The sequence below is a fragment of the Pezoporus flaviventris genome, unplaced genomic scaffold (genome assembly GCF_033815535.1).
Source record: "Pezoporus flaviventris isolate CSIRO_AGI_PZ_B2104156 unplaced genomic scaffold, CSIRO_AGI_Pfla_v1 ptg000006l, whole genome shotgun sequence".
Classification (NCBI taxonomy): Eukaryota; Metazoa; Chordata; class Aves; order Psittaciformes; family Psittacidae; genus Pezoporus; species Pezoporus flaviventris.
Window position 1 is genome coordinate 9405367 of NW_026892554.1, and position 22095 is coordinate 9427461.

At 38.8% G+C, this 22095-nt stretch overlaps 1 protein-coding gene across 4 annotated transcripts in view; it reads left to right on the forward strand.

Moving 5' to 3' along the window:
* IL16 (interleukin 16) overlaps window positions 1–21267 on the forward strand; it is a 31636-nt gene extending 10369 nt beyond the window's left edge. For 2 of the 4 annotated variants that reach the window (XM_061446819.1, XM_061446821.1), the window contains 18 exons: window positions 625–754; window positions 2905–2998; window positions 3469–3611; window positions 5764–5874; window positions 6489–6603; window positions 6821–6894; window positions 6977–7190; window positions 8243–8360; window positions 9385–9517; window positions 10384–10471; window positions 11142–11614; window positions 13832–13970; window positions 15138–16227; window positions 16740–16923; window positions 18522–18623; window positions 19322–19571; window positions 20410–20535; window positions 20793–21267. In XM_061446819.1, coding sequence (XP_061302803.1) covers window positions 625–754; window positions 2905–2998; window positions 3469–3611; window positions 5764–5874; window positions 6489–6603; window positions 6821–6894; window positions 6977–7190; window positions 8243–8360; window positions 9385–9517; window positions 10384–10471; window positions 11142–11614; window positions 13832–13970; window positions 15138–16227; window positions 16740–16923; window positions 18522–18623; window positions 19322–19571; window positions 20410–20535; window positions 20793–20986 — 3778 coding nt within the window. In that variant the 3' untranslated portion in view covers window positions 20987–21267. Of the gene's footprint in view, window positions 1–624; window positions 755–2904; window positions 2999–3468; window positions 3612–5763; window positions 5875–6488; window positions 6604–6820; window positions 6895–6976; window positions 7191–8242; window positions 8361–9384; window positions 9518–10383; window positions 10472–11141; window positions 11615–13831; window positions 13971–15137; window positions 16228–16739; window positions 16924–18521; window positions 18624–19321; window positions 19572–20409; window positions 20536–20792 lie in introns of those variants that run through there. The other 2 variants (XM_061446820.1, XM_061446822.1) reach the window with 2 other exon arrangements.
* Window positions 21268–22095: the final 828 nt, after the last annotated feature.

Sequence of the window (22095 nt, forward strand, 5' to 3'; positions counted from 1 at the left end):
GAGTCAGCAGGCTTATTAGGGAGCCATTTGTCTGCACAGATTTTGCATGACCAGCTTTCTGTGACAAGCTATGCCTTGAAGCTTAGTTTCAGGGAAAGGCTGAGATGTTTGGAATCATTCGTTACACCACTTCCAGTTGGACAGACAGGTCAAGATTCTAGAAAAATAAAACTGTGAACATTCAGGGGTCTAATGCTTCCCAATTACACTAAGAAACAAAACCTGGAAGAATGAAAGACTATACATAACATCAAGTTTTCAAATAGTTGCCCTATTAAAGGGCAATGTAGGATGTCACCAGCCTAGCAATGTAAGACAAAGTTCCTGACAGGGAATAAAGCAACTTGTAAATGCAGGATGCTAAGAGAGGACGAATATTTTGCTGAAATGTAAGCTGTATGTGGAAAGGCAGTCACTGATCACAAGGACTGAGCAGAAGAGAGCAGCAGCTCCTAGCAGGAGGTGGGGTGTACCACACATCAAGACATCTCACAGCACCTCTCTTCAAGCAAAGGAAGGATTGCAGCTGATTCCTCATTTAGTGAGACACATAGCACAATAGTGCCATACCGTTCTTTGTAAAGCAATATGCAAATGTGTTCCTTTTTCTATTTTTTTTTAAAGGGATGGATGTCTGAGCCCAAGGGATGAACTGTTAACACTAAATGGACAATCACTTAAAGATCTGTCCAGCAAAGAGGCTGAATCTCTCATTCACCCAACACGGCTGGTGAACATCATGATGGCTAGCAAAGTAAGTATGAAATTTGTGGTCCCCTCCCACAAGCTGTGGGGTGATTTGAAATTAACTTGAGAGAGAGGGGGAATTTGTGCATCAGGCGTTTGAAGAACATGGTTTTGCTCTTCCTGACAAAATCCCAAACCTCTTGTGGTCAGACTCTGGCGACTTTCAGCATAGCTTTGTTTCCCCAGATAAACAGCTGCTATGGAGGCCAAGCCCCTGGGAAATTCTAGCAAGAGCTGTATGACCCCTCCTTTTAGAAACACTTAGCTTGCCAATGTTAATTTTCCATTTGGAAGTTGAGCAAAGACAGAGGTGGATTTAAGGGAAGATCCATGAATCCAGAAGACAGACAACAGGCACTGTACTGAAGTAGTTCTGCGGGTCTAGGATCTAAAAACCTCCCACAGTGAATGTTACTGTTACAGAGAGAGGGGAACAGGAGGCAGTGTTAGCAGGTCAGTAACCCTGGATTATCACCAAGTCTTTCCATGGAAAACCCTTTTGATCTTTCTTTCACGGAGTCCGTTTCACTGGATTAGACACACTTCATTTCAGGCTTGCATTTCAGGCCTCTCATCCGCATCCCAACCAGATGGCACCAAAGGCTTTTTGCTTGCAAATTCTGGAGGAATTCTGGAGGATGATTACTGCACAGAGTTAGTCCCCTACCACACATTTACCACTTCGGAGATGATAGAACTCAGAAAGAGATTTGTTGCAGAGTCCAGATCTTGATATTCAAGGAGAAAAAGGCACTTTCTGTTATCTGCAAATGGGTCACACAGAAAGCTATGTTATAATCCTAGGCTGAGAAAGAAATCCTGACTGGAGCTGCTATCAGGTCTGAGTGCGCCTCGTCCTAATACACCAGTGAACTGTCTCACCCAGATGTCTGCTGTATTCTGTCAAGATTTCTGTTTGTTTTCTCTCCTTTAAAAGCCTAAGTGTCCAGAGATGAACTACATTAAACTCCTGTAGCATAGTGCCACCCGAGTGGCAGCCAGGTGACTTGTGCATTTAAAGCCTGCACCAAATTAATTAAGGGTTAATAGCAAATAGTTTTCAAGCTAGCTGGCTTGGCAAGAGAAACACTGCAAAATCGTTTTCAAAATGCCTCTTTATCTTCTCCGCATTTCTATTTTGAAGAATATCCTAAGGGAATGGGACTGGAAAGCCCTAGTAGGATTTTGCTACTTGACAATGCCTCCACCTGCTGTCGAAGAGGAAAATTATCATTCATTAGTTCTTGAGGTATCTCCAAGTCAGGCTTCTGGAAGAAAGTGTTTGTCTTGTTTGGATCCAGACAGAGTAGAACACATAGATCCTGCTCTGATGCTGCTCTTGTGGCCTTCTTACCCCCTACAGAATATTGCTGAGCAAACCTCTTTTACATTTGGATGTCAGTTTTCATATGCTGTCTGTATTTAGTAATGTTTTTCCTTAAACTGTGATTCCCTCGGGCTCAATGGCATTCCCCATGCTGCAAAAGAAGCAGGACTTTCAGGAACCATACCCATCCAGAAATTATTCCCAACATCAACTCTTATCAGATGTGATAATTTATTTGTTTTCAAACTGTTCTAAAAACCTGCATTTAGAGAGCTGAATGTTTCATCTGCAGATTCTAAAATGCTAGAATTAGTGGCCATATTTTCCAAAGCAACAAAGAGTTTCCAAGTAGAAGGGGCTGAATCTTCGCAAAACACTAAAGCCTAGTCCACAAAGGTTTTTAAGCAATCGGATCATATTTTGACTAAAAAGTATCCCTTTGAAATGAAAAGTTAGATGCCTATCCCCCACGGCAAAGCTGAGGCCTTTCTGAGGTGGTAGAGACCAATGACACAAAAGCATAAGTTATTTCAAGATATTAAGCAAGTATGGCTACAGTTTACCCATACATCAAAATACTTGCCTGTCTGAGCCAACTGGAGATTTCAAATCAATTTCCTGTCCATTTTGCATAAAACCCTGAATCTATTTCTATCTTATTACTTGGGCAAATTATAATCATTTTCTCCTTTATTATCTTGTTGATTTTCAATAATTTATTTTTCTCCATGCTTTTTGATTCAAACTAAAATTTATGCAAGACGAATTAGGAGAAATTTTATTTTCAAGTTTAGATCATTTTCAGCAACTTATTTTTTTATTTTTTTAAGGAAACACCAACCTGTAAGGAAAAGCCTTTCGAAATACAAAATGGTTTTCTGCACAATAAAGCTGCATGTCTACGGACTCGCAGTAACTCAACCAGTAAGTTGCAAAGAAGTATTCTTTTCTCTTGTGATAGTCTGGGAGTGCACAGCACTTCATCGTGTGATGGTACTGCAGTGATGAAAGAAACTGCAGCTGTTGTCCAAATTTAGTCTGGGATCTTTAGCTAAAAATTGCTGATGCATAAAAGCACCAGCTTTTATATTCACAGTCTCCTACAGTCAGATGTTTTGTGCATAAGCATCCAATTTTCTGTATTATATTGTGTTATATATATGTATTATGTAGCTGTATTCTAAATAGGCCAGTGCTTTTTTGGTAGGGAATGTTTGCTTTTTATTATATTTAATATCAATGGCTACCCCCACAGTGAGGATTAAGAAGATCACTCTCTTCACAGAGAGATTTACAAGAGAAAAAACATTTCTAAGTAACATTTACCTGATATGAATGTGCAGAAACATCCAGCGCCTGAGAAATAACCATGCTTCTCCCCCCATGTCTGTCAGGCATAAACTCGTACTGGATAGGAGAGATGGACTGCACGGTGCCACAGAAAGCTGTGCCCTTCAGAGACCGGCAGCCCCACGCTCTCCACACCAGCCGCAAATCTCTTTCCCAACAGCTGGACTTCTCTGGAGGCAGACCCCCGGTAAGTGACACAGGAAATCACCTGAAACACAGACAAAACTGCCTCCAACTAGAATGCCTCAACAACCTCAGCAGTCACATTCCCGCCAAAACCTACCTTGCAGACTCAGTCAGGGAAGATGGCACACGTGGCCTCCTCCACTTTTTAACCCCATCCGTCCTCTGTGAGGACTAAGAGTGGCATAGGCTCTGTGCCAGCAAAACGCCATTTTTTCATCATCTTCTCCCTCCCGTTGCCGCAGCAGGTTTTACAGTGTGTGTCAGTCCTGCTGCGTGGTTCACACCTCCGTGGTAGCCACCCGGAGCCGCCTCAGAACTCATCCCTGAAGAGCCCTTCCTGAGCGATTTCCCGCCACTGGCTGTGGAGATGCTCCATGCAGGTGGTCATAAAACCCCAGCCTGAGCTTTGGGCCCTGCCACCACGAGCCCCGCAGTCACCTCATGGCTCGTAGTGACTGTCTTCAGCTGTGCAGGCTGCAAAAGGCATCCTGCTTTCTGCCCCACAGTGAATCAGACATACTTAAACAACGCCATTAAGGTGAGCTAGAGACTGACAGTCTCTTGCTCTCCAGATGGATGCCAAGTGATTCACAGATGATTGAGAGAGCAGAAGATGGGCAGGGTAGAGAGGGTGTTGGCCTTTATGGATGAAGGTCCCCAAGCTCAAGCCTGGAGTGGGGAGATGAAGGTGAAGCTCCTCATGCTCAGCTGCCACCTCCCACCCTGCCTAAGGCTTGGTGGTGCCTAACTGCTGCTCCCTGCCTTTTCCTGGCCAGTCCCTCACCCTGGGGGCACCTTGGGCTTCCACAGGGTGAGGAGGTGACAAGCTGAAGCACACACCCCAAGCTAACACCACTCATGCAGACACACTGACCTTCAGGGATATGCTGGGCTTCCTGCTGCTTGAGGGTCCTATGTGATACATGCACCCATTGGCTGAAGCTCTTTGGCAGCATCCTGGTTTTGAGCATTGTTACCCACCACACACAGAAATACTAAACACAGTGTCCCACACAGAAGCAAAAGAAAATCAAAAACCTCCGATTGCCCATTCAGAAGCCCAACCATGGAATAAGTAATCAACCTCATCTAGCAGAGTTATGCTTTTTGGAAAGTATGTTTTTAGTATTGCACAGACATTTCCCTCTTAATCATGTTCCCAATCCCATGCTGAACAATTAATCTTGTTTTCATTTCAAAATCGAGACTTATTTTCTCACATATGCAGAAGCTGAAATTCTGGCTGATGTTCCACATGCTTCAACACCTGTTAGTTTCACTTTGCTGCATTACTAAAAAAAGCATTGAACTCTCTTGGACTTGTAACAAGTACAATTAACACTGGCCCTGCTGAACTTCATGCATAGTTAGCTTTCAAATGACTTTTGCCAGTGCTTAAATCGGTTTGCAATACCAAATTTCATGTTCAGATAGGAGGTTTTTATTGAATATTTCCTTAAAGTTTCATTAAAACAGGTCAAATCTCAGGGCTGAAGTTAGGAAATCCACTATTTATGGAATAAAGGGAGTAAAAGCCCTGAGAAATTTCTTACCTTGGTTATCAAGCAAAAAGGATGTGCTTCACCTGTTTCAGCAGTAGAAAGAAGCCTATGTGGTGGCTCAGCAGAGGCAGTACAGGGTAGTTCACAGTCTGAAGAACTTTTGTGAGCACTATGTTATTTTCTGGGAGAAATACTTGAAAACAGGTTCTCTTTCTCCCAAGAGAAAGTTACTTAGTTGAAAGATGAGGGAAGGAGTTAGAATTTCTTGTTTCTTAGTTCAGTTCTTACAAGCAGATAAAATAATACTTGTTTAGGGCCCCTAATGTCCACAAATGGAATTGCGGCATGGAGAATCGAGGGCATAAATAGATCTTTCTACACCATTGCATCATCTCAAGGGATAACATTCTTAGTTTCACTCTGGCTTAGTTACTATGGGACAATTTCAACGAGCAGTGATGCTCTGAATAACAAGTGGCTTCTGAAAATCAGAGAGAATTGTTTAGGATTTTTTAAGCTTTAATATCTGGTACTATTTATGCCATGTGGTTATGAGGAGGAAAATTTGAAAAAAACAAGTTGTCCTAATATATGCCCAAGAATCTGTGGCTCTGCATTAAAATGATTTGTCTTTTTTTTTTATGTTCACAGGCAATTTCAAGGCCATCTAGGTCACTAAGTACAGCACAGCTAGTGCATGCATCCTGTGGCTCCCAGGCTTCAGTTATCTCAAACATCGTACTGATGAAAGGACAAGGGAAGGTAAGACTGGCACTGTTGGTTTATCATAGAATTTTACTTCATTTCACAAATGTAATCTGCAAAGTGCAGGGAAGTGACTTCAGGTATTAAAGTTGCCAGGAGTGATAAGTTACCATTCAGTTGGTTCTTAACCTTCTAAAGTATCTCTTTGCTGAAGCACAGTCTTCAGGTTCTAATAACATGTCCACATCTAGCTAGCAACACTATCTAGGCAAAGAATAAGTAGATGAAAAGTATATACCTAGGAAGGTCTATTGGTGTTGCTTAAACTTACAACACATTAACAGTTTAGTAGAGAGTGAAACAGAGATACCTCCATGAGATCTCCATCTGTGTGTCTGAAATTAGTAGTAATATCAAAATCTGATATGCTGTTTTTTATCAATCTCATTTATGGGAGAGGAAATCAAGGAGAACAGAAAATTTAATATCTCAAGGCTACCTACTGGTTCAAAGACAAAAAAATTAAACACCTTCCTGTGTTTGACTGTTTCTTCATGTATTATACTATTCCACTGACCATACTGCCCATGTAGGTAACACAGAAGAAACTGCAAATGAAATATTGTAGGAACTGAAAATGGCTCTCACACACTTTTTCTTCAAAAAACTAGGGTTTGGGCTTCAGCATTGTTGGAGGGAAAGACAGTATTTATGGACCAATAGGCATCTATGTCAAAACCATCTTTCCTGGTGGAGCTGCTGCTGCTGATGGAAGGCTACAAGAAGGTGGGAAATACCACTTCTCTCCCTTTTCCCAGTCCAGGTTCCCAAAGAATGATACCTAAAGGCAAATTAAAGTGAAGCTGAAAAGAACCATAAGTCACTTTTACACCTGCATCCGTTACTGTATTTTCAAGACTCCTTTTGAGTACATGTATGTATCATGTAGCCTATTGCACAATACAGTAATAATAATATAGTACAATTTTCTCTTCAAAAACAGGTGATGAAATCCTGGAACTGAATGGAGAATCTATGCATGGATTAACACATTATGATGCTTTACAAAAATTCAAGGTCATGTACTCTCCTTTCAGCAGTTTCTGTCTTTGCACACATGAACTCAACTCATTCATCCATTATCTTTTCTTTCTAGCAGGCCAAAAAGGGTCTTCTGACACTTACAGTCAGGACAAGCTTCAGCACACCTCATTCTGCTTCCAGCTGTCTGTCACCCCACTTGTGCCAATCACTGAGCTCTAGTACATGCATAACAAAAGAAAACAGCTCTTTCAGTTCAGAAAGTGCAGCATTTTCATTAAATGCTACAAAGCCCAATGACAGGGTCATAATGGAAGTTACCCTAAACAAAGGTAAGGGCTAAAATTAATTGAGCACTGACAAACAAGGCACTGATTGACAAAACACTGTTTATTTGCTCTCTGAATGTCTTTCCTCACTAACCTGATTCGTTTTCTGAACTAAGTTTTTTTTACTAGGCTAAATGAGATCTTGGTGCTTGTTAGTGCTAACTACTATCTAGCAACAGCAGGAATTTAAACACCATCTGTCCTCAAGAGCCAATAATTCATTTTTTCCACTAAAGCACTAAAGTCATATTCATATCCTGCATTTGAAAAAGTAAACCTCTTGGCAACAACTACCAATTATCAAGCAGATTATGCAACTCTTACCCATAATTATGCGTGCAGTTAATTCCATTTTTGAAAAGGCTTAAAAGCAAATAAAATACTTAACCATTGTAGTTCTTTCACCTCCTCTCCAACTGTCATCATTTTCTATTTATAAACAAACACAGAATGAAATAAACTTTTAAACATGGCAACAAAGCAACGAACAAAACTCTCTATGCAGGAACAGTATGACTTACCAAACACTCAGCATGGGATTTGACATTAAAGTCACTGTCCAGAACAAAGATGGTAAACTCACAAAAATCTTAACCTGCATTATATAAAACAGAAAGGAGACCAAGATGATATAGCAAATATCAACAATAGCCACATATCCTTAATTCTTTTGATAATTTCTTTCCTCTTTTTTTTTCCTACTCTGTCTCCTTCTAAAGTCATTTGAATTCTTCTGTAATGACAGAATGCATTGCACTGTGTCTCTGACACACCAGTAATGAATTGCAAACCAGATCTTGGAACCCCCAAGCAATACTGGTGCGCACTCACTTTAATCAGGGAGTGGGGAGAGAGGAAAAAAGAAAAAAAGGAAAAGAAAAATATCAATAGGAACAACAGCTGATATTGAATGGGAAACATTCATGAACGCAAGACTCTGGTTTGTATAGAAAAAAGTAACTAAATTGAAGAGAGTTTTAAAAAAGGTATTTCCAATGCCTTGATTTGACTGTTTCTTATGTCTTTTTTTTTATTATTATTATCAATTCTTTCAGAGCCAGGTGTTGGCCTTGGAATCGGGTTATGTAGCATCCCTTACTTCCAGTGTATTTCAGGGATTTTTATTCATACCCTCTCACCAGGCTCAGTGGCACATATGGATGGAAGACTCAGGTAGGATGAGAAAGAGGGTCTGTCTTATGCCACAGGTTTTTCATTGCTCTGTTTTATGGTTTTGCATTTGATCTGTTTGGCCAAGAAGTAATACTGCATTCTGGGAGTTTGGAGTTTAAAGCATCTGTGTGCTATTCTGAGGGTTTTAGCATCCTTATTTAGGGTATGTGGGATTTCTGTATATAGCAACCCCATGAAATGATTGTCTGTTGTCCAGGCTGGGCTAACTTTGAAGGTCTTAGACAAGCATACCAAAATCTTCCTGGAGGAGATTTCCAAATGTGAGAAAGTATCCAGAAAAACCCAGACATATGGCATAATCTGCCTTGTTTGAGCCCTAGTTTTTCCTGTTGCAAGCTTCTCAAATTCTATCCCTTCTTACCCAACAGAAATACAGATTTGCTGAAATGAGATATACTGGGAGTGTAGAAATTAATTTTTGTAAGATTTATGACCAATTAGTATTGTAATGTCGAAAATATTTAGAATTGAACAGAACACAGAATTTCTAGTGAAGGCTTTTTTGATTTAACTTCAGATGCCCTGTAACTTTCCTCTCTATATACCTAAGATTTTAGCTGAATGAACTGTGATTTTTTCTATTATCAAGTTATTAATACATAGCAGAAACATTACATCCTTTCTGATCTTAAGTAACACTAGCAGACCATAAAGACATGAAAAGTGAAGTATTAACTTGAAAGGAAGGAAGGAAGGAAGACGTAGGTGGAAGCAGGAGCTGAGCTGTGTAGAGCAGAAAGATCAAAGACACAGTGTACATAGCTGAGCATGAAGAAAGCTCAAAGGTTGCATGCAACAAGGCACTTAGATCAAAAAAAACTTGCTGTCCAACTCTTTCCCATCCCATTTTCTGTAACAGGAACAAAGAGACATAACTATTTAATCTGTGATCAAATTAAAGTTCAACCACATGAATCTGCTTTTTGTGTATTTTCACATGGGTGAGACAAGGTCTGTTTTGTTTGCATCCTCAGTCTTTTTTCTTTTTTCAATCTCTCCTTAGGTGTGGAGATGAAATTATTGAAATTAATGAAGCTTCAGTACAAAATACAACTCTTAATGAAGTTTACGCTGTGCTAAGCCATTGTGATCCTGGTGCAGTGCAGATTATTATTAGCAGACATCCTGAACCACAGGTAGCACACTGTATTCTTTCTGACTTACAGTAAAGCACATACTGAGAACTAAGACTAAGTTTAACTAAGACTAAGTTAAGAATAGTAGGTGCTAATCTAAATCAGGTGAAAAAACATTGGTAACAAAGATGATAATCTCTCTGCAAACATCACTGCACACAAACAAACCTGAGATGTATCTTGATTATAATCCTGTCAGATTTGAAGCTCACTGGCGACAGCCCTGCATGAGTTTCTGTGCTGTGAATAAGGAGAACACAGAAAGAACATGTAAGGAAGAAAACTGAAGTATATTTCTTATGCAAGAAAGAACTTGCAATAATAATAATTTCAAAGAGGGAACACAACCCCAAAAATGAAAGAAATGCTTATGCACCCATCTTTCAATAGTTAAAATTTATGTCTTGCCCAGCCAACTTTTATAATTAATTCAATAATGAAGTAAAATATTCTTGCAAGATTTTTCTACAAAGTGTTTCCTAACACCAAAAAACATATCAATTATCAACCATAAATTTTCACATATATTATCGTAAAAACATGGTATTAAATTTTATTTTATTGGTAAATCAGGAAATCCACTTTTAATGAAATATGCAAACGAACATCTTTGAAAGATCCCACTTTATCTAAAGAACTGATAGCATATCCATAGATATACTTCACCAGTACTGGAATATATATAAATATAATTGTGTGCACTTACTTAGCTTCAAAATTAATTGATATGTGATATAACTAGATCTGTTCATTTCTATTAGAGTACTTCCAGGTCTTAGAAATTTTTGTGAAAGGAATAAATTCTTAAATGCTACTCATCACCCAGCAGCAATCTCATGAGAGTATAATGGCATGATATTTCCTAGGTGTCTGAGCAACAACTAAAAGAAGCTGTTGCACAAGCTGTGGAAAGCAACAGATTTGGAAAGGAGAGACACCAATGGAGTACTGAAGGTAAGTGCATTCACTGAGATGTGGTAATTCTGACTTAAGCAGAAAGGAACAATGAAACAAAGGGACTCACAGGACAATGCTCCTAACATGCCTCCTAAGATACATTACCAGAGGGAGGAGGAAAGGCCACATGTGTCTGATAGCCAGCAAAAATTTCTGTGGAAGTTTCCTCTGGCTGTTACCCATCTTTTCCAATTCATGGCCTCAGCTTAAAGCTTTTCAAACAACTGTCAACAGGTGACAGGACTATAACAAAGAACTGCATGATGCAGGTGATGTCCTGGGGAAAAATGGCTTGTTAATCCCCTCATCAGGAAAGGCATATGTAATTGTGATTAGAGCTATTTGCCCGGTTCAGGTATAATAGCCTCTCACAGTAACATATTGCAACAATACTCTTTTTAGTGTCCCCATTCCTTCTGAAGGACCATAGGTAACAATCATCATCAGTAAAACTATATTGCTGATTTATATATACACACACATATATATAAAAATGTAGTGTTATTTGCTGTTCAAGAACATAACTGTTGAATCCTTTTCTACAAATGTTTAACGTATACATCATACATTTGCATCAACTAATGATGCCATTTAGCTGCAAATTTTATCAGCTGAATCTTAGAAGCAATGTATCTGAATGGACATTTTGAACGTGTTCCTGATACAGGTGTTAAAAAGCTGGAAATGAGCTGGCATGGAAGACATCCATGCGAAAAACATATTGAAAGGAATGCTGCTTATTGTAACCGCAGGACACAGAAGCTAATGACCCGCTCCAGCAGTGACAGCAGCTACAACCCCAGATCCTCATGTAGTAACGATGCTGCATACCAACTGACTGACTTGAAAGCAAGAGTACATAGCATTGATGTACCAATTACCAGACAACCTGGCCTTCTATACTCATTGTCTGGTAATAATTCAGAGAGAAGTTCCCCTCCTACTTGTGAAGGAGGTCAACCCTTGCAAAACACTAAGAAATCATCAGAGATCCTTGTTCGAAAACCTAAATCATCAAAACCCAAACCTCCACCAAGGAAATATTTTAAGCAGGACTGTACATGTAATGACCAGGGTAATGTGGACAGAAAAGAAAAGCTTGTGTCAGATGTGGCTGTATCACCTATTGCAAGTGTTCAGGTAAAGTAAAATTTGCAAAATGTTTCTTGTGCTTGCACATTTGCGAGGCAAGGAAAGGATGGCAGGAAGAAGAGCACGGATGAAAGAGAGGGTGCACGTATGTGAGAACTGGGGGAAGAGGATGAGGCTCATGCATCTTGGTGAAGCCAGTTTAGTTCAAAACATGATGTTCAAACTAAGGTCAGAAGGCAGAGAAGAGTCTGGAGGAAATTTTCTTCTATATCAAGGACTCTGAATTAAAATCTCAATGACAGCAGCAGCAAGTCTGAGTTCCTCCCTCACTGTCAGTCCTTGTGAACATGTGCCACTGGTGGTATCGAGCACTGTCATGGTTCTGGTGTGACTGTAGCAGCGATGTGGTCTGTGCTGGGACTGGAGGAGCTTGTATAGCCTCTGAGGTCGGCTTGGTCAAATCATTTATGAAGTAGAGAAGTCATGAAACAATTTCTTTGTTTCAGTAGTGGATTCTTATTGGAAGAAAGTGCTAACGTTATGTAAAGCAGGTAATGTGGGGCTCATGCACATTTCATGAGACCGGATACTAAACAAACCCACTTAAATTGCTAGGCACATACAAATTTGTTGATGAGCTACGGTATTTGAAAAACTGAGTGTATATTTGTTACTAAATTTCAGCTCACTTTCATCTAAGATAGAACAGAAAGACAGTGTTTCACATTTGCATGAGCGTGAGGGACTAAGAGATCTGCATGTTGAAACAAAGCTGTGGTTTGTTTAAAAATGAAACCTCTTCCCCCAGGGTTTAGTAATATGCCAGTAGAATGTACAGATCTCAATGCAATGAAGAATAACAACCCCACCAAACAGCCAAGCCAGTTCCTAAGCTGCAGAGATCAAAACAAAACTATCTCAGACTGAAATCCATTTATAATGTTAATGTCCAAGAAAGTTTCAGTTCACCATCTCATGTAAGGTCACTTTTTTACCATATGCTAAGAAGACAGCAGTAGAAACACACTTGTCAGAAGCTACTAGAAAATCCTCTTCCAGAAGTAAAATACAGGGAAACAAGTACTTGTTGAACTTATCACTGCATGCAACTTGCTACTCCTTCAGTACTCAGTTATTCTAAATGATAAGGAGAAAACCTTATTTTTTTAATCTTTATTTCCCAGACATTTTGCATTAGTCAGTTTGAGGCCTGCATATCATCTCAGTTTCTTATAGGGGCTCTGTAGAATGTAAGGTTGCTTTTTCATGGCCAATAATGTTTGATATTTTTGACTGTGCTCTGAACTGCATCAGTATAAAGATAACTGCTATCAATAAAGAGTAAGATCAAACTATATGTTCATAGTGTTTCGAAATTGGCTATTGAATATCTGACGTACATATCTAATAGCAACAGAGCCAATGCACAACTTTTAAGAAGGATCCTACTAAACAGGAGACAGAGAAAGCTTTCCTAGAATAAGAAAGTTACATAAAAAACACAACTACATTACAGAAAAGCTAAGAAATTATTCAATTACTGATTTTTTTCAGTACAATCTCATTTGTTTCTAGACCTTCACTTTCTGTCCTGTTTGGTTTTGATTCCTATTAGTAAATTAATCTTAAATCTTAACTACACAGCAGAAAGCACTTCCAGTGTCACAGCAGTGCAGATGGTAATTTGGTATTGTCAGTTACAAAGGAATGAAGTAATTCTACAGCATGTGCTAATGATGTTGAGAGTTGCACTTACTGCAGCCTCAAACTAATCCTCTCACCCCATGTGTCCAGCTGAAACCAAGAAAGGGAGAGCTCTGAAACAGCAGTAACAATTTAGCTTGTCTGGTTTAGGCTTAAGGGCAAAAGGCTTCACCCGGAAAGAGAGTTTCATAAGAAGTTAGGGGAAATTTGCTTGACTGATTTGCAAAAGTCTACTGAATGGCTGGTTTTGCAAAAATTGAAAATTACAGTGAAAATTATAGTCTTTTAGTTTATTATTATTACTAAATTTGATATATTAATTGCATTTTTTACAGTCTATTTACAAGTGCAACCATAAAATATCATGCCAACATTATAGTAATCTACAATATATTAAGTCCTATGAGGATTAAATCCCAAACAGAAGTGAAAGCTTGATTTCTGTTCAATATTTCTTTTCAGATTAAAACCAAATGAAAATATGGCCAAGCTTTTTTCAGATTCATGAGGTGTGGTTTGTATAATTACATTCTGACACACTTCTGTTTCCTGTTTGTACAGAAGGAAGTTGGAGAGCCAGTGCTAGAGGGACATAAAACTGATGTAACCCACTGTGCCTTTACCACTTCTCCTACATCATATGATACTGAACGCACAACTGTTCCAGCGGGCAGAGATCAAGAAAGAAAAGCAAATATTGGTATGTTTAATTCCATGAACTTTCCTTTGCAGCTAAACCTAGCATTTAGGTTGGATTGCAAAATGGGTATCGAGCTGACTTCACCTTTCTCCTTAAATGTAGACTTCAACTCATATCTGTAATTTTTGGATTGAACAGGTGAAAATTAAAGTTATTGATTAATGTTTGGAAATAGAAAAAAGGAAAGTTAGCTCAAAAGCAGCATAGTAAGTGATTTATTGTAAAAAGGTGATAATGGACAGGTACTCTATTACTGTATTTCTTCAGATGATACTATTTATATTGAAGATTTTATATTAAAGGGTTTTTCAGCATTCTAAAAGGCTTTTTCTGCAGTTTCAAGGCTCAAGTATTGCGACGGTACAAATAAGTCATAATAAATTAGTATTTTGTAGAGCTAATTAGAATTAAGGAAACTTAATGATAAGGTAACTAGACAATCTTAAGAGGTCTCTTACAATCTAAACCATTACAAAATTCTGTAACTTGTGGCTCAGATCATTAAAAAACATGATGTCCTAAAAAATTTTCTTTATTTATACTGAAGCAGGTAACAGTAACTGTGCAACTGCACAAAAATATTTGCTGCTATTCAGCTCTATCATGTCTAACATCAAAATGCTTAATCAACCTATGAAGTAAAAGATATTCCTAATTTAGAATTAAGTTTTTACTTCATGGAAAAATACCACTGGACATGACTGCACAAATTTAAGGAAGCATAAATATTAATCAAAGACCTTACTGGGAGAGTCATTTTAAAGCAGGATATACTTATAAAGGTAGGAAAGAAAATTATTTTTTTAAATAATTTACTGTAACATCAGCTTTTTCACTTAGCTCCAAATACCACTGTGACTTTACCCGTCTGTTTTAACTATTGTAGCCTATGTCAGCACCCCAGAACTTCAGAAGTTGCAGGCCTTTTAGAAAAGGGATCTTGTATATAAGCAGGGAAGAGCCTTGTTTTTCTGTTAATCTCAGTGTCAAGAGTTAGAACTTTCAGCTGAAGAGTTGTGAATTTTAAAAAAGCTTCTTTTAGAAAATTAAAAGATACCTATTGGAGGCTTGAGAAAAAATCAAATGTAATGAATTAATAACAATGCACAGATAAGGAATGGAGAAGTAGAAGGCTGCTCATTTATAAACTATGTTTTTCTAATACAGGGAATCCGCTTTCATCAATACAAAGACCTACACTTAAAAGACAAGCACGGGTAGATTATAGTCTTGATACAACAACAGAAGATCCTTGGGTTAAAATTTCTGACTGCATAAAAAGCTTATTCAATCCTACCATGAGTGAAGACAACGTACACTTAGATTTGCAACCTGGCATGGACACAAAGAAAGAGAATCAAAATCGAAGCAGCTCAGAAACAGTTCTGAAGAAATCAGAATCAGATATAGTTGGTTCAAAAGTACTAAAATCAGATGAAAATGACAGTATGAAAAAGGGCCCTCCTCCTGTTGCGCCTAAGCCAGCATGGTTTCGCCAAAGTCTGAAAGGATTGAGGAAAGCAAATCCAGATGTAAAAACACGGGCAGATCAAAGTCCTCCTGACCTCAAGAGTATTTCCAGCACAGAACTGCAATCCAGTTTATGCCATGTCTCTCATAGGGGATCATCAATAAAACAAAGAATAAGCTCATTTGAATCCTTGAGTGCTCCACAGTCACCTGAAAGAACACACCGAAGGTTTAGCCTGAAACCATCAGTCCAGAAAGAACACTCTCCCACTGCAACAGGGTCAGAAGTGGCCCCAGCCCGTTTAAACCAAGCCTTTCTCCAACATTGTGAAACTAGCCAACAGTCACCTGTGGTCATGGGTACAAAGAGCCTTGATAGATCTTCCTCTCCCAGGGAGGCCCTTGTGGCTAGCTCAGAAAAATGCAATAATGCCAACACTGAAAAGTCCTCAGGTCTCTTAACTACAGAAGCCATTGCAAATTCCCACCTTGTACGGGTAGCAAAAGCACACAGCCTAAGATCAAGAAGCTTCCCACTTACAGCTACCCAGTCTCTTGAGATGATAAAACCATACGATGAAAAGTGTAGCAAAATCTATTCCATCAGTAGCCAGGTGTCATCTGCTTTAATGAAATCTTTGCTTTGCCTTCCTCAGTCTCCAGCCTCTTCTGGAAACAGTGCATGGGAAACTCTGGACACATTGTCTCAGTCCTCTGTGGAGGATGATGGGACTTCCCTCTTACCTGCAAGTGAGAACCATCACCTGGACACTGGGTTTTCACTGAAGTAAGATACCATATTTAAAAATCAGATTTACAGATCAGCATTGGTGAGCATCTGCGCTGATCCACTGACAGATTAACATTCTAAGGCAGTAGCATACAATAGTACAGCACAGTCTAAGTTAAGAACTTTAGGGCACAAAGGTCAAATAACTCACATGACTGTTACACTGGTTTTAATTTGTACTATATAAACACGTGTATAGGTTAAACCTCCTCCTATGTAAACTGGAATATTTCTAGCATCTCCATAATAAAGGAGATTTAACTCTGGTTTTGCCTGCAGCTAATAGATTATTCCTACTCTTTTATGTGATGTATCCTACTTTTGTTAACATGCTAATGTGATTAATTTATATTCATATTGCATTTAAAGTATGTATTATGGGAGCTACCACCCCAGTTAAGTGGTAATAAGATCAAAAGATGACTGCTTCAAAATTGTCTGTGCTATGCTTTTGTATATATTCTTTCATAACTCGATGTTTCTTTTTTATTCTTGTCACAATGCAACAGCCTCTCTGAGTTGAGAGAATATACTGTGAGCCTAGCAGACAATGAGAACAAGGAAGAGAAACAGGAACATGGCTCACCTCAAGCATCCGGTGTGTCAGGGCAGTCTGTCATCTCCCTGCTTTCCCCTGAAGAATTAGCAAAGCTGATAGAGGAAGTCAAATCACTAGACGAAGCCACCTTAAAGGTAAATCTACTTTTTGGTTTTGTGCATGATTTTCAGAAAGCTGTGCAGTGAATTCTCCAGGTTAATCTTCACAACTTGATATTATAACAAATAAAACAGTCATCTCAATATGTATCAGCAGAAACATTTAACTCAATCAAAAACTTGAACTCTTCAAAGATAACTAAGCAAGAGTAATACCCATTTAATTAATAAAATAACACTTATTCAGTGGATAAGGTCAGCGTATGCAGAAGTAGACATTGATATTTTTGAGATTTTTCTTTTTATTTGGGTTGCTAGTCTGAGACACCCAATGCATCATTTATAGGATACTGAGCAACCTTTAGTCTTAGTGGATTAATCTAAAACTGCAATAAAGCTCAGAATAAGTCAAAATCAAATTAAAAAATATGCATTCCAGAACTGTAAAGACTTTTGAAGACTGCTTACACTGAAAGAAAAAGCAGACAACACCCAGAACTCTACATGGAAAATAGTTCATCTTCTGCTGGCAGCTATGTGTTTGCTGTGATAAGACACTCCAAGCTGTGCAAAAGCAGCATATCTGCATTAATGCACCAATGAGCCTAAGATAACACTGTTTGCCTCTTGGGTTAACTGCAGTGGCGTGCCTCCCAGGTCAGTCCTGGTTTGTGTCCGTACTGCATGGAGCATGGGTAGAGAATTCATGTCTGCCTGTCAGAAGATGAGGCAGACATATTCTCATGTTGGAGACAAAATTCTTACTGACTGCATCAAGGTTTGCTAGTATGCTGCAATCAAAAAGCAGTTTGACAAGCAGAATTTCTGAAAGCCAAGTTTTGTATCAATTTGTGTTGCTTATCAACTTCCCATGTTAGCGTTTTTGATCCTATTAGCAGTAAAGCTATGTTGCAATGTTGCCCTCAATGGGAAATTAGCTTTCCATATCAAGTTGCTTGTTTTCATGGAATTGTCAGGATAAACACTGAGCAGCACGTACCTTCTGCCTGGTTGCAGCTGGCCAGTGGATTTAATCATGGAAGTAAACAAGACACAATATCAAAAATGCAATTACAGTTGCTCATATACTGAACATGATTGTGAAATTGTGGTCAAAAAAGCCACGTTTCCTTCAGCAACTAGGTTAAATGGGAGTGGTCACCCTATACAAACTCATTTTTGGGACAGCTTAATCTACCTATCAGCAGAATATTGTTAAAAAATAAAAATAAGAACAAGAAGCAATTTTTAAGCTCTGACACTTGTATCAATGTGAGTTATGTGCTAAATTCTTTTCCCATTTTTTCAATGAAAAGGTTCTCTAACACGATTCAGTATTATTTTCTATTTCTACAGTACATATCTATATTCTTTATTATAATTCAACTAATGGCCCAGATCCAACTGATAGCCTGTTTAACAAATCAGAACAATTTTAGACACAGAATAGAGTTTTGTAAACTAGGTAATTGATAGGTAAATTTGATCCAAATTGAATACTATTCATCTCAGTATTAAGCTTGTGCCGCTAAGTCTCATTATAAAATGCACAACAGACAAAAAGGAAATATGCAGATTTCCCACTCATATTGACATATTGGAAAGTTTTTGACTTTATTTCTTTCTTTACCTAGGAATTTGATGATATCCACGTTACAATTTTGCACAAAGAAGATGATACCGGGCTTGGATTCAGCCTGGCAGGAGGCATTGATCTAGAAAACAAAGTGATAACAGTAAGTAGCATCTTTCTTTACAAATACTCTAAAACCAACAACTCCCTCTAAAAATACACAACTTACTGGTTTTCTACTACAGAGGCTGGCTTTTGGCACAATCAAAGTAGGCTGCTGTACTGATAAGAGTCAGAATCATAGTCTCAGATGGGTGAAAATAAGACTGCTGCGCAGAGCTTCCCTTTCCAGCTGACTGTCAGTGGTGTCCTGTTTTTCAGGCACCATACTCCCCAAGAGGTCTGAAATTCAAGGCAGGACAATACACAGCCCTCAGCAGGAAGTAACCAACATCTTATTCACATGTTTATAGAAGACTGAGTGGTCAGGAGGAATGAGATAAGCATGTAGTCATTTAAGGGGTCTGGAGGCTAGAGACTACCTTCACGCCTTCTACCTCCCACTGGCAGAGCAGCAAGGACAGGAAGTAGCATAAGCAAGGTACATATCATGGACAGCAAGGCTTTGGCCACTTGATAAAATGGGCTAAACAGATTGCCTAGCTGCTTGAGGAGGGCTGTGTGCAGGAGAACTCTGTACAAATTATTTCAGTCCTCAGTCCTGAAACATGCTAGAAGCAACTTGCTCCTGGCAAAGAATGCAAAATGCACATTGTGAAAACTATTACCTGTTTTAGTGGTTTGTCCTTTTTTTCTCCCTCTTTCCTTGGGTGCATGTGTGGTGACTGGACTCTTCAACAGGTTCACAAAGTGTTTCCCAATGGACTAGCATCTCAGGAAGGAACTATTCAGAAAGGAGATGAAGTACTATCCATTAATGGAAAGTCTCTTAAAGGTGTGACTCACAATGATGCTTCAGCAATCATGCGACAGGCTCGACAACCCAGACAAGCTGTTGTTGTCACTAGAAAAGCTAAAGATGGAGAAAATCTCAATGCTTCAATCAACTCTAGTACATCTTCAGTAGCAAGTGATGCATCACCAGAGTCTGGTAAGTCCAGTGGCATTGCCTTGCAGCCCCCCACCTGCTAAATGTTTCCTCATTACCTGAAATTCGGGTGTTCATAGCTCAGCTGAGTTAATTTGAGAGCCATGATTGAAGACAGCATGGTTAATAAAACATTCCTGAACAGACATTTGGAGTAACTTTGTTGGAAAGCAAAAGAATTAATGGATTTCTAGAGTAAAATAAACAAGTGTGATCCTCTCTATGCCTTTCTGTAGACGTAAAAAGATTATCATTGTAGTAATACATCTAAGTGAAGGTATAATGACAACTGTGTGAACAGAGATTATTTAATATTATTAGATTCTAGTTTACAAGATTTTATGAAAGAGAATTTTGGTTTGAACAAGCAATGTGCTATTGTTTGCGTACCTGAAGCACACAAGGTCAGATATTTGCAAAACCTTTCACGTTCTTCTGATATTTTTTTGTGGATTTTCTCTAGAGGTCTGTGCCTTTATTTACATACTGCATCTTTTACAAACATTAACATCTTTGTAGTGTATATTAAAATTTCATAACTAACATCCAGTATGTTTACCTTAAATTTTGTTCATTGAACATGTTTTTTTTTCATTTTAGCAAATGCCACCAGCTTTCATCTTTGTATTTCCGCTGCCACAAATTCAAACACAAATTTATCTCCCCAGCTTCCCAGGGGGCCTTATAATAGTAAAAAGAGGAATTAAAAGTTATAGTTTTCTCTTTCATTTGGCAGTTTATGGTGCCTTTGTAAACAAAACTGAAGTTCATTTTTTGTAACAGATGTTTTAGCTTTTCAGACTGTGTAGTGCCCATCTGCTAACATTCCATTTGTTTCTAGCAACTGAACATACAATCTGCACTGTAACTCTAGAAAAAACACCTGCCGGTTTAGGATTTAGCCTGGAAGGAGGGAAAGGATCTATTCATGGAGATAAACCCATCATCATCAACAGGATATTTAAAGGTAAATACACTTAAATGTGTACATGGCAAGTCCTTAGCTGATGCAAACCTGCACAGTTCATAACTGACTGCTGATTTATACCCACGGAAATGACATTTTTTTGGAAATGCAGCATTATCCTGTGCAGTGCCAGTAATTCATTGCCTGCTGAGATCAGGTGGTGTACACCAAACATGCTGGTTGTCCTTAATAAGTGAAAGATACATCAAAGTCTCTCCCACACAAAGAATTAAAGGAAAGTAATTTTCTTTCTCCAGGGACTGCATTAGAACAAAGCAGCCCTGTCCAGCCTGGGGATGAGCTGTTACAAGTGCACACAACTGCCATTCAAGGACTCACTCGTTTTGAAGCATGGAATATAATCAAGGCATTACCTGATGGGCCCATCACAGCTATCATCAAGAGGAAGAATCCAAGCTCTGTTACCACCAACTCATCCAAAACTTTGTAAGAGGAGGAAACTAGACTACTGCCAATATTACAAACAGAAAAAAGGATTTTATTACTTGCAGCCATTTGGCTAGCACAGTAAGATACTCCAAAACTGCACATGAAAAGTACACATGATCTTGCTGCCAGTTACAGAGCAAACTGCCTCAGATAAACTAAGATGTGCACAAGATGTGCATGATTCTTATTTCAACATTAAGAAAGAGATGTTTAAGTACAGAATTACAAAATTACTTTATTAATAATATACTGGTTGTAATAAAATACGTGTCATCTATACTACTCTCCTGTTTAAAGCCATTAACTTAAATATTGGAAGCTCATTCTGTGCTAAGTTTTCAGTCCTACTTTACAAGTCTTGCACCCTGCCTTACCTTCCAAGGAGGCAGAAATACGTCTACAAGCCTACATCTCAACGCTACCTTACAGACTGCAGAGGGCAGAGAAAGGGGGATGCAATTCTGTGTGTCAAAATGACAGTGTGTCGTAGAAAACTCCAGCTTTTCTATTTAAACGATAGAACATCCAGGACAGCCAAAACCTTCAAGGTAATTTTTTACTAGCAGTTGAGAAAGATATCAGCAGGCAAACATGGGGTAGGCAGGAAAGGAGTGTCTCAGGGTATTGCAAGGGTGCAGCAGGAAGCTGAGAGCAATACAGGGAAGCTTTTCCTAACCATCCTCTGGCCAGAGGTCTCCAAGGACTACAGCAAGAAAGTAACAAAGCCATTTAGAAGCAAGTCTTACCTTCTAACCAGACATTTTTTTAAAATGTCTTTGTGTTAATTTTGTAAGGAAAAGTACCAGTGAGAATATTAGGGAATTAGAAGTTCTGAATCCAAATGTTTGTTCTGGAGATACTAAATAACTTGGAGACAAGCCTATGCTTCAAACGCTGCTATGAGCATTTTGGCAGTTGCTGCCTAAGCGGCAAATGGAATTCTGCCAGAAGCAGCATGTTTGTCTATGGCAAGATGGTCCTGTGCATGCATTTGCTCTTCTCTGACCTAATTCACCAAAGGGAGAGATGCTCCATCAGGATAGAAGTAGTGCCTAGATGGTTGAAAGCCAGATCGCTGCACTGTTGTTCCTGGCCTTTTACCTTCCTGTA